The 11,751-nt window shown below is 50.0% G+C and overlaps 1 protein-coding gene across 1 annotated transcript; it reads right to left on the reverse strand.

Annotated features, from left to right (window-relative positions):
• Positions 1-774: 774 nt before the first annotated feature.
• LOC120661706 (NAC transcription factor NAM-B2-like) lies at positions 775-3,522 on the reverse strand. Its single transcript, XM_039940628.1, has 4 exons — positions 3,278-3,522; positions 2,932-3,164; positions 2,327-2,649; positions 775-2,206 (listed from the first exon to the last, which is right to left on the reverse strand). The coding sequence occupies exons 2-4, from the start codon at positions 3,158-3,160 to the stop codon at positions 1,538-1,540; spliced, it is 1,221 nt and encodes a 406-aa protein (XP_039796562.1). The 5' UTR covers positions 3,161-3,164; positions 3,278-3,522; the 3' UTR covers positions 775-1,537.
• Between the last annotated feature and the right edge of the window lie 8,229 nt (positions 3,523-11,751).

The following is an 11,751-nucleotide window of genomic DNA, read 5'->3' on the forward strand; positions in this document are numbered from 1 at the left end:
CCGGCGAGTCGCGGGGCGACGCGTAGCGCCTAGCGCGCGGGCGAGCCGAGCGCCGCTAGCCACACAAGGCAGGGCGTGGCGTTGGGGGGTCCGGGTAAAAACAAGGGTGGTTAAAGGCGGCCGGGCTGCTGCGGCGGCATCAGTCAATTCCTCCGCCCCGGAGATAAGATTTGGATGCGCGCCCCCGTCGCCGTCGCTGGTGCTGTCACCCCAAAACTACCCTATTCGGGGAGCGCCGGAGGCGACAGGGCCGAAAGGAGCCCAGCCCTCGGTGCCGCGCGCCGACGTTTCGAGAGCGCCCGCGCCTAGCGTCTTGCATGCGAGCTCGCGCGCTCGCGCTGGCCGGCGCGGCGCACGCGGTGAATCATCGGCAAGGATCGGAGGCGGCATGCCGCGCGCGCCTACGCCTAACTCCTTTCCGTCGAGGCCTAACTTCGTTTCCCTCCCCGTCCCGGGCGGCCGGGTGCTCCTCCTCCCGGCGGGTCCCGTCTCGCGGCGGGCCTCGCCTACAGGCAGGGTTGCCACTTGCCAGTGTGCCGCCGCCCTTGCGAGCGCCGCCCGCGGACGCGTGGTTTCGTTCCGCTCTCCCTCGGCGGCTGATGAGCGCGACGGCGCGGTTCTCGCTCGCGATCAGCATGGCCGGAAGGAGGTGGACGAGATTCTGTCACGATCAGGGGGAGAACGACGCCATGTTCTCAGCCGCTCAGCACTGGGGTAAATGAGGGGTGCGAGTGACATGGCACGACAGGGTAGGGCAGATGGTCTGGCCATTTTAAAACCCGTCTGCACATGCATTACATTCCAATGATTCAACCCAAACATGGAAACACATCTTCAGCTACTACCTTGTGCACAAGCAGGTGCCTAGATGGAGAGACAGTGACGGGCAATGGCTTGTCTAGCAACCAAACCATTGCAATGCAAAGAGGTGGTCTATACACAGCTGCCACTCAATTAGAAAAACCTGTACGTACAATACGTACTAGAGGCTGCTATAGCTAGTATATGAACAACATTCGTACATAAGGGCATACGCATGGATCAAGCATATATAATTTATCTACATGCATGCAATTACCATGCCCTAATTTTTTCATCTTATTAATTACACGACCGCGATATATATGTAGTAAGTTAATAATTGTGTGAGTGGGATGTCATCAACTTCATGATGCGCGATTATTAATATGCAGGTTCCAAACTATAGCTAGGTTCAAGAGGCTAGCTAATCATATCTATGTAGGTATATTAGTAGATTTTTTTTGTTTGAGATATATATGACCTATGCACTAGCAATGTCGTTGCTTAGCTGCTAGTAGCCCGTACAGGTACGTGCTCGAGGTATATATAGGGCAATGGGAGCACTAGCTAGCCATATGCATGCAAGTGTGTCCTGTGCGTGCTACTACTCAGTGGCCAGTGCTCACTGAATGAGACTACCACTACAACAACTACTAGAGCTACCAATGTTGACTACCTGAAAAGCCAGCCATGCATTCGATGCATGCCCATAGGCGGTGTCGGTGTCATGGATTATTCACGGGTTCCAGTTCACCCCGGAGAGCTGGTAGGGATGCTGGAAAGAGTAGGCGGCGGCTGCGGCAGCTTCCGGCGGCACCGGCGTGCCGAGAATGGCGTGGTGGTGGTAGGTCGCCGCGGCTTGCACGCCGAGCGGATTGAGGAACGTAGGGATGGCACTGGCGCCGGCGCTGGCGCCATTGTCGACGGCACCGGCGCCAACAGCAGCCAGGTGGTTTCTGTCGGACGGCGACGACAGGGACATACCGCCGTCATGAAACCTCTTTGTCGGAGGAAGGATCGCGAGCGCTGGCGCGTCGAGCCAGTTGAACGGGGTGGAGGAGGGGACGAGGAGCTGCTTGGTGGCAGATGGCGCCGCCCTCGCCGCCGCGGCGAGATGGCTCAGGGAGCTGGCGCCCGCCGAGAGGCCGGCGGCGTCCTCCGCAGTAAGCAGGCCGTCGAGGAAGTGGTCCTCGTGGCCGTTATGGTGGTGGAGCAGCGAGGTGTAGTTTCCGCCATGCGCCCCTCCTCCCCCCGCAGCGGCCACGACAGGCGCGGCGGAGTGGGTATGGTACGCGGCTACCACCGCGTCCTCGACGGAGTCCTCGCACTCCAGGCTCCTCTGGTGATCGCCGACTCCGAGCTTGTTGGCCTTCTTGTAGATGCGGCACAACACCCAGTCGTCTAGCTGAGACACTAATCAGAGTTTGATCAACCCACACCATCCGTATGTTAGATTATCAAATCACGGACGCGTAGAACAGATCGGGGCCCGGTCCTTTTTAGACTGGTGTACGTACGCACATACCCTGAGAGAGGTGGCCTTGCCACCGCCGGCGGCGCCGGGCGGCGGCCGGTGGGCGGTGGTGGAACCTGCGGCGTCCGCGAGGCGGTATTCGTGCATGATCCAGTTGGTCTTGAGCCCCTTGGGCGGCTTCCCGCGGTAGAACACGAGGGCCTTCTTGACGCCGACCTTCTCGCGGCTGCCGGTGGATGCCAGGATGGGCTTGTCGGTGCCGGTGGCCTTCCAGTAGCCAGACGTCGCCGCCCGGTTCGGCCGCGCTCCGTTGGGGTACTTGCGGTCCCTCGGGCTGAAGAAGTACCACTCGTGCTCCCCGAAGGTCGCCTTATCTGATCCACTCATGTCCAAGCCACAGTGCATGAGATCGTCGAGAAGCATATGCATGAAACGGCAGTAGCAATCTAGCTAGATGTGCATACCACTACTACTTTGCTTTGAAAAAGATGTACATAGTACTAAAAATATTATTTTAATACATGTATGCGAGCACTAGATGCTGCAGCTGCATGATCCGTCCTTGTACTGGTATGGTGAGATAATCATGTCAATTAATAAAAAAATCACCAATCAGAGTTGGTACGGATCGATTTACATGACGCCTAGCTACGTACCAGGGAGCTCCCACGGGTCGAACTTGTAGAGGTCGACCTCGGCGATAATGGCGACGGGCAGCGGCGCGGAGGCGGCCTTCTTCTTGAGGTAGTGGACGACGAGCTCCTCGTCCGTGGGGTGGAACCGGAACCCCGGCGGGAGGTCCGGCGCCGATCCCGGCTGCTGCTGCTGCCGCCGCCGCGGTGGCGCCGAGCCGGACGACGAGTCCGTGCTCTCCATGGACCTCATCACCCTCCAGCGAGCACCAACACCAGATCAGCAGATGGATCTACCAGACTATATATACGCACACGCAACAAGCACGGCAAGCCCTTGTGCCACCCAACCGCCAGGCAGTTAGCTTACCGCGGGATGGATGGATCCTGCAGCTCTGGCAGAGCTTCTAGTGTGATGAAGGAGCAGACAGCGACGAGCACGGCCGGGGTTTGTTACGCTGTCGGTTGGGACGAGCGAGCCGAGAGCAGGGCCGGCGGGCGAGTGATCCGCGCGGGGATTTCTGGTGGTTTCGCCGAGGGGGAGGTGGCGATGGAGGAGAGCGAGCCGGCCGGAGACGGAGGCGCGGGCGGGCAGGGGAAGAGGAGTAGTGGGAGGCGCCGAAGGCATTGGCCCGAGAAATATGGCTCCGTTGCACCGAACCAGAGCCCCGGGCCCGTCGCCGAACGACACGTACCCCGCCGCCGCCCGTACCGCGTGTCAGCTCGCCACCGGCCCCGCGCGCGCGCCGTGACCGTGAAGCCCTCGCCCGGTCGCGCCCCTCTCTACTCTCTATGCGCACGCGGCCCGGTGGGCTGCGGCGCCCTGGCTCTGCTTTTTCCGCCGAGAGATCCAAGCCCGCCCGGTCGCAGGTGGGCCTCTCTGTTCGGCCTGCTTCTATGGATACATGGGCCGAATTCTTCTCTGTTAGCCCAATTTGAGCCGCTGCCATAGCCCATGGATTACGTTATCTAAATTTTGGAGCGGGGCAGGCTACAAGAAGAAAGTGCAGTGCCAGACTGAACTCCGAACTCTGAATCGAACTATACCTGTATTCTCTTCCTTAAGAGAAAACAATGGTAGAACTTAACCTGTTTCTTGGAATGTTCCAGCGCTGAATTTGAAATTTTGAGCTCGTTTTGTACGGCGTCCAGTCCGTGCGTGCTCATGCGTGGATCATGACTTGACCGTGCCCATAGTTTCTTAATCCCAAGCAGGTTTTCTGAAACAGGTTTCTCGTACTGAACCTTTTGATTCCAGCAAAGTGCTGGGGGAATTCCGCACTAGGTGAATTCTGAATTCAGCACTCGAGTAAACAGCTGAAATACAGAACTGAACCGAACTGCGGTCGGATCGGTGCCAAACGAGATCTAGCAGCCGTGTCTATATAACTCCGCACATTCTTTGACGTATCTTTCGTTTTCTACTTTCTGAAAACGGGTCTTTAATGTGCTCTGTTCAAACCATATACATGATCATAACGCATTATTCTATCTCTTGCATTTTCCGAACCGAGGTTTGAAGACAAGCTCCAGTATTTGTTATATGGGTACTTTGACGAGCTTTCTTGGCATTCCGATTGAATCACTTCCAAACATTCTAGTCGATACTCGTTTCCATTATCTAAAAAAAACATTCTAGTCGATCGGTCGTTAAGCCGCGAGTTATTTTATTAGCCGGTCACGCGGCGACAGTCCGAGTCCCTGCGTGGCTGCACGCTGGGAACGGACCGGTTCTAGCTGACGAAAGGAAGTCGCTTCAAACATACACGAGGCTGATTCAGAAACAAACAAACAAAATAAACAAACAAATGGGCGCTTTCCTGGACTTTCAAAGATCAAAGACCGGCGGTTGACGGCACGGATTATTACTGAATTAATTAGCGCTTAACTAGTTTTGACACTCGCAACTGAATTAACCGCCAGTGAATCTTCAGGTCGTCAGAAGGAAGATTCTGAGAAAAAGCCCTGCGGTCTGACCTGCCCCATTCAGTCCGTACAGAGGCTAACGAGTGAGCTGACGCACCGCGCTGTAGAAAAAAAAAGCTTGGGTTTCCGTCTGGGACTGCTACCGTGCTACGCACTGTAATCAGTTAACGCCGCGATCCGTTTGGCTGACCTTGATCCTGTCAATGATCCGATCCTGACGCCTAGGCCTCTGACCGGACGCCCGGCGATCCGTCCGTTGATCAAACTCTGACTCTTGCTTAGTGATCGATGATCCGGGGTCAATGCCTATCTTAAGTTCTTAACGCCGGGGGCTGCGCTATTGCAGGTCAGACTAGCGTCTGACTCATCAACGGATGTGCCTTGCGGGTAGGGGTGGTAATGGGCTATGACCCTAATGGTCTCTTCACAGCTCAACAATACCTTAAAATTTTTAGGTCAAAATTGTATAAGATTAGAGCCCGACTCTTTTAGAGTCTGGCCCTTAGATATTTTAGTTTAAAATTTTGGACCCTTTATCACCCCTATTTGCGGGTCGGGCCGGGAATTACCTTCTCCCCCACGAGGCATGTCGCGGCTGCAGGGTGGTGGTACGATCGATCGATGGATCTGTTGAATGTTCAGGTCAGACGGCAACGCAGTTCTGTTCCTGCGGCGGCTTCTCCCCAAGGAGTCATGTCGCGGCTGCAGGGTGGTGGTACGATCGATCGATGGATCTGTTGAATGTTCAGGTCAGACGGCAACGCAGTTCTGTTCCTGCGGCGGCTTGGGGGGAAATAGAAAGAACAGAGAGGTTACCCGACAGCCTCGGGGAAAGTTCAGGTTCGCTGGTTACCGGTTGAGGTTGAACCCGGAACCGCACGCAACATCCGAGCAAGTATCACCCTGTGGATTTCTTTTAGAAGGGGATCGAATTGTGATGTGCTGGACAGCGCCAGCGCCACCTCTCCCTTTCGCCGGATCATGTTCTCCGTTCGCCGCCTGTCTTTGTCGGCCAACGTGATCGCGAAAGCGCGGATGCGCTTGTCTTGTTCGTCCATGCGTCTCCCCTCATGCTCGCAAGTCCTTCATTTTCCTTGTTTCTTGGTTATGGACTAAGCTTCTTCCAAGTACTCATAATCCGGCCAACCACTAAAGAGTACCATTAGCATTGGACAACAGAAAGGGCAGTCTCAAGGGCAACTCCAACCATTTGTGGACTTGGTTAGGTAGAATAATACGCATGGATGGCTCACTTCGTTCTTCTTTTCCACCACATTACATTGTTTTCTACCGCATTTCCAACAATGTATTCTCAGAGAACCCGACACAACCAACGCTGGTCACTCGCGCGAGCGGTATGAAGCTACCTTACAAGTTCCCAAGGAGAGTTACTACGACCCGTCCGATCATTCGCGAACTGCTTGAACGATGAAGAACCGCAGCAGCCATGCATACTCCATGACCGCCGGTTGACCACTGACCATAAAAAGACCGGAGAGAAACATTCAGAAGGTCAGCCTCGTCCGATCCGGCGCACGAGTTGTGCAAGTGCAAATTGGTGTGTGGTGGTGGGGTGGTCTTGCACCAGCGCCGGCGCGACAACTTGTTTCGGATTGTGCCTCTTGGATCGGGGTCTGCAGCCTGCAGCCGCCAGATCGACGGTTGACCACCCTGCCTGTGAGCCTGTCGCTGTAACGACGCGTTGGATCCGAGAAAGACACATGGCGGCGACACCGGCATCGATGGAGAGCGAACCCTGGTGATCTTGTGGTGGAGGGCACATCGATCCTTCGGCTGCCACGAGCACGCTTTGACCGCGACCGCATGCAGGCAGCTGACGGCGACGACGACCATGCTGCGCGCGGACGCGGCCGCGGTTAAAAACTAAGCGAGGTTTCCCAGCAGCGATCTGCCGGGCGGCGGCTGAAAAGGACAAGGATGATTGGCGGATGGGGAATCTGGATCGCCGCGCGCATCGCATCTCCTGCGCCTGCGCGCCGCCACCGGCTCGCCGCGGGAGCCCGTACTCGGGATTGAACGGAAAAACACGGTTGGGCGGTTGGGCCCGCGCCCCGCCCGTGTAGCAGGAAACGGTCCTCCGATGCTGATGCAACCACCGGCTGATGTTGACGGAGTGTCCTAATCGTGGTCGGATCGGAGACCCGTTCGTCGCATGGGCTGATGGGCCTGGGGCTTGAGCATATGTTGCGCTGCTCACTAGTACGATCGTATTAATTAGGCATGCGTGCGCTTTAACAGTTGACATTATATTAGTCCCTCGTGTTTTTATCTCTTTTTTTCTTCACTTACTTGCATATATAGTTGCATCAATTAGTACTTCTTAGTATTTATATTAAAAAAATAGTACTTCTTAGTAGAGTCGATTTTATTTTGCCTAAAAAATGTGACAATACCTTTATCTTTGTTCGGCGAATGTGATTGGTTTCTTAACATCAAGTAAAATATAAAGATATTTCTTTCAACGAAGCCCATGTCATGCACTTTTTAGCTAGTTAATCATATCATGCATGTTTCATCAATAGCACTCACCAAAAAAGAGATAAGGATTGGGCGTTTGGACTATTCCAATTCATGGGCAAGAATTCAACAGTCTTTGGTTGCAAAAAAAAAAGAAAAAAGAAAACCCAAAGGGCCATGACCACAACTACGTAGGTAAGGAGCAACTTCAAGTTCAAGGACACAATTCCAATATATTCAAAGTTTGGGTCTTGATCAATTTCTTCATGTTGTCTAGAGAAAGTGTAGAACTGTGGGTGACCGATTTCTTTGTTTGAAGTTTGGAAGGTCTTATAAAACCCACTTCGAGTATACAATCATGTGATTGTAGTTATCTTAAATTTTAGGTAACATCAAATGCAAACCAATGTATGTATCTAGTCTACGATGGAACAATATTATTGCTGAAGTTCGTTTTGGCCTAGCTTGTTTGAAACCATGTTTTCTGAAACGATAAAACCACGTTGTTTCATACAGACTGGTTCTTCAACTGAAATCTATGGTAAAAATTTCTTTCTAAAACAGTTGACTTATAAAATGTACGAGTAAAAAATGTTGGTTTTGGTTGATGAGTTAACCCAATATACCAAAAAAATATCAGTCACCTATTGTCAAACAAATCTGAAAAATAATTACCATGGAACTGCCAGGAACAAAAATAATGTGTCTCCTATTAACCAAAATTTGAACCTCAAGAGGAATAAATTCTCATAAATACCAAAGGCTGTACTACATTCAAATAATAAAAATTCATGCCAATTTTTTTATTGTACTCTTTTACTCACCAATATGGAGAGATCTACCATTCATTTAAAGAATCAAATACAGTGTTACAAGATTGATCAATTTCCTGAAATCTGGGACATTGGATCTAATTAATACATGTTGTGCTTTATTGGGCAATCTCAGAAATACATATTAAGTTCAAATAACAATCAAATGCTTTGGGGTCGGTGATTTTACTTTCTAACAAACAATAGTATGTATCTGATTCAAGAAATTGTACAAGCAGAAGCAATATATGCCAAATCAATAACTTTTGTTGTTACAAAAATAGATAAATTTAATAATAACATTTAAACTTTTGAATACCTTTGACACTTTGACCTTGAAGATTCAATATGAGATAAATGTCTTACACCTAGTAAAAATATCACCAATTGTTTACCAAGAAAAATGAAGTGTCATAGGCTCACAGTAGAAGTCCATTTGAACCACGAAACATCATATGGACATATGTCATGACTTTAAAAAAGGATATTTCACTCAATCTCAGTCCCAAATTACACTAGCCACTGGATTACAAAAGTCAATAGATATCAATTGAGCTTTTTGGTTGAATTCTGTGAACACCGAAAAAGTTGAACTCCGCAATGCTGTTCTCCTGCAGGATATGCAAAGTTGCATTTGACATGCAGAGAAGTAAATACGTGTGATGCATTGGCAAGAACACATTTCATTAATCCATGAATGCACCTAGATTAAACTGATAAATTCAACTGAACGCGAAATGTAAACATAAATATTGAAAACATATTTTTTTAACATTATCGGTAGTGCATGCGACGCACCCCCCCCCACCCCCCTCTGAATTTAATTTGAACAACAAATAAACAAATAATAGCACACCATTCAGATGGTAATGTATTACATTCAGCTGACTACTATCTGATGGTGAACTAAACATCACCTTTCTTTATTCAAATGCAACTACATATGCAAGCAGTTTAGCTGCTAAAATATTGCTGCAGCGAAGCCGCTAGAATGTAAAATGTAATTAATGCCACCCTTTTCAAACGATCCGTAAATAGTACACCGAAGAAAAGGTACTAACGATGAGACATGAAGCATACTTAAGTACATACACATCCCAGAGGCCATAGACATGAAAATGGAGACAAAGATGTTGTTAGAAATCTAGGCAATTTTCGGTATATTTTAATTCCAAAATTAGATGTATAAACTAGCAATATTTCTATGACTTTAAGGAGTAAAATAAAACATGTGAACATGTTTATACTTATCACACATATAAGCATAAACAATATAAATAACCAAAGTTTCAGGGAGTACCCTAAAGCGGGGCCGTTGCCGGAGGCATTGGCTGCGCTGTTACCAACTGGAGTAGACATCTACTCGGTTGGCCTCAGTCGAAGTAGTCGAACTAAATCGGTGCAGGAAGAAGTTCGCAGTGCAGTCCCACGAACGGTCACCAAGATGTAGTCGACGTAGTCGTTCGGCCACCAGAATGTAGTCGACGTAGTCGTTCGGCTCGTCCACCAGGAAGTAGTCGTACAATCGGGCAAAGCCTTAGTATTTTTGAGCAGTCACGCTAAAGCGTTACCCAAAAACCTGATTGACCGCCTATCCCGTGCAGGATCTCAAGGCGAGCAAGGTTTCGGAGGCCTGCTCACGCTAATTCTGTGCGCGCAGAAATTAGCGTTGGGGAACTCAGTTGTTGCAACTGGAGAGGGAGAAGAGAGGAGCCGAGTTGCCTCAGTGCTCTGGTGCAGGATGGATGAGGGGAATGGCACTCCTTATATAGTGACTCAGGTGCTCAGGATCGTTGAACCTGGACACCATCAGAGTCATTTAGGTGATGCGGTTATGGCCATTAATTACAGATTTAATTGCACGTTTAATCGCACGATTAATTGCTGTCAACGGCAAAATAGCCATCACATCGCGCCGCGCCGCGCCGCGCCGCGCCGCACGTCCGGCCGGCCGCGCCGCGCCGCGCCTCGCCTCGGCCTCGGCCTCGGCCTCGGCCACGGCCACGGCCACGGCCACGGCCCCGGCCCCGGCCCGGCTCGGCGAGGCGAGCGAGCGCGCGCGCGCGTGTGGTTCACCGTCCTCCTCTTACCGGCTTCACAAGTGGTGTACAAGAAGTCCACCTTTTAAGTCGGTTGAGATCCTCCTCAATTCCCGGTACGGAATTAAACATTGATTCCCTAGCATTAATAGTGGGCTTTAAATTCTTTTAATGCTTTAGAATAAATGGGCCAAGCCCATTACTCCAACAATCCCCACCAAGAAATTCAAGCCACACTAGAAATACCCTCATTCTCTCATTGATATACCAGTATTCGACAGAGACTGTTAAGTTGAACTTCCATCTAGGACAAAGGCTACACTTATTCACAACTGTGCAATGGACTATGCCTTGAATTGCCAGTTTTGTGCAAACAAGTTTGACCAGAGCCCTACACTGGTACTAGGCTGCAAAAGCATCCCCGCGGTTTGGAGCTTATAAGTCATACTCCAGGCCCTTCATGAGTTTCTAGAGAATACCCAATTCTCATAGACCATGACCAGTGGTCAAACTCATATAGGTGTGTTTCTTTCAGATGTTCTGTAGGACAACATCTTTGTTTCAAGAAAACAACTCATTTGTTTAAAAGAAACCACCTGGCACACATTAAGGTATAGACCAACCTGCCATACAGATTAGAAGAGAAATGCACCTTATACACGGAATGATCCCTTTTCACAAAGGTTCTCTTCTCGCAGTCAGACTTTAGTTTGTTTCACCATCCTAATTCACGGGATCTCCGATCACATAGGACAGGTTTCCACTATAGAATGACTCACGTGGGTCTCAAGCCCAATTCCATAGATGCATTGTCTATCACATTTCGTGAAAGACCCTTTGTAAACTGATCTGCCAGATTTTTAGCCGTCTGAACATAGTCCAGGGCTATAACTCCGGAGTTTCTCAATTTTCTGACAGATTTCAACCGTCTTTTCACATGTCTAGATGACTTCATGTTATCCTTTGAACTATTCACCTTGACAATTACCGTTTGATTGTCACAGTTCATTAGGATTGCCGGTAACGGTTTTTCAACTATCGGCAAGTCCATAAGGAGCTCACGAAGCCACTCAGCCTCAACAGTGGCGGTATCTAATGCTGTGAGTTCTGCTTCCATAGTTGACCTCGTTAAGATGGTCTGCTTGCAAGACTTCCAGGAAACAGCTCCACCACCAAGTGTAAACACATATCCACTTGTGGCCTTTATCTCATCAGCATCAGAAATCCAATTTGAATCACTATACCCTTCTAGTACCCTTGGGTACCCGGTGTAGTGAATTCCATAGTTCATTGTCCCCTTCAGATAGCGCATTACTCTTTCAAGACCCTTCCAATGATCATCTCCCGGGTTTGAAACAAACCGGCTCAGTTTGCTTACAGCAAACGAGATGTCAGGTCTTGTAGCGCTCGCTAAATACATTAATGAACCAATGATCTGAGAATATCTCAGCTGATCTCGCATTATCCTTTTGTTCTTTCTAAGAATTAAACTGGCATCATATGGTGTTGAGACAGGTTTATAGTCGCTATAACCAAAGCGACTTAACACCTTCTCCACATAGTGAGACTGTGTAAGAATCACCCCACCA

Source organism: Panicum virgatum, chromosome 2N (assembly GCF_016808335.1).
Source record: "Panicum virgatum strain AP13 chromosome 2N, P.virgatum_v5, whole genome shotgun sequence".
Classification (NCBI taxonomy): domain Eukaryota; kingdom Viridiplantae; phylum Streptophyta; class Magnoliopsida; order Poales; family Poaceae; genus Panicum; species Panicum virgatum.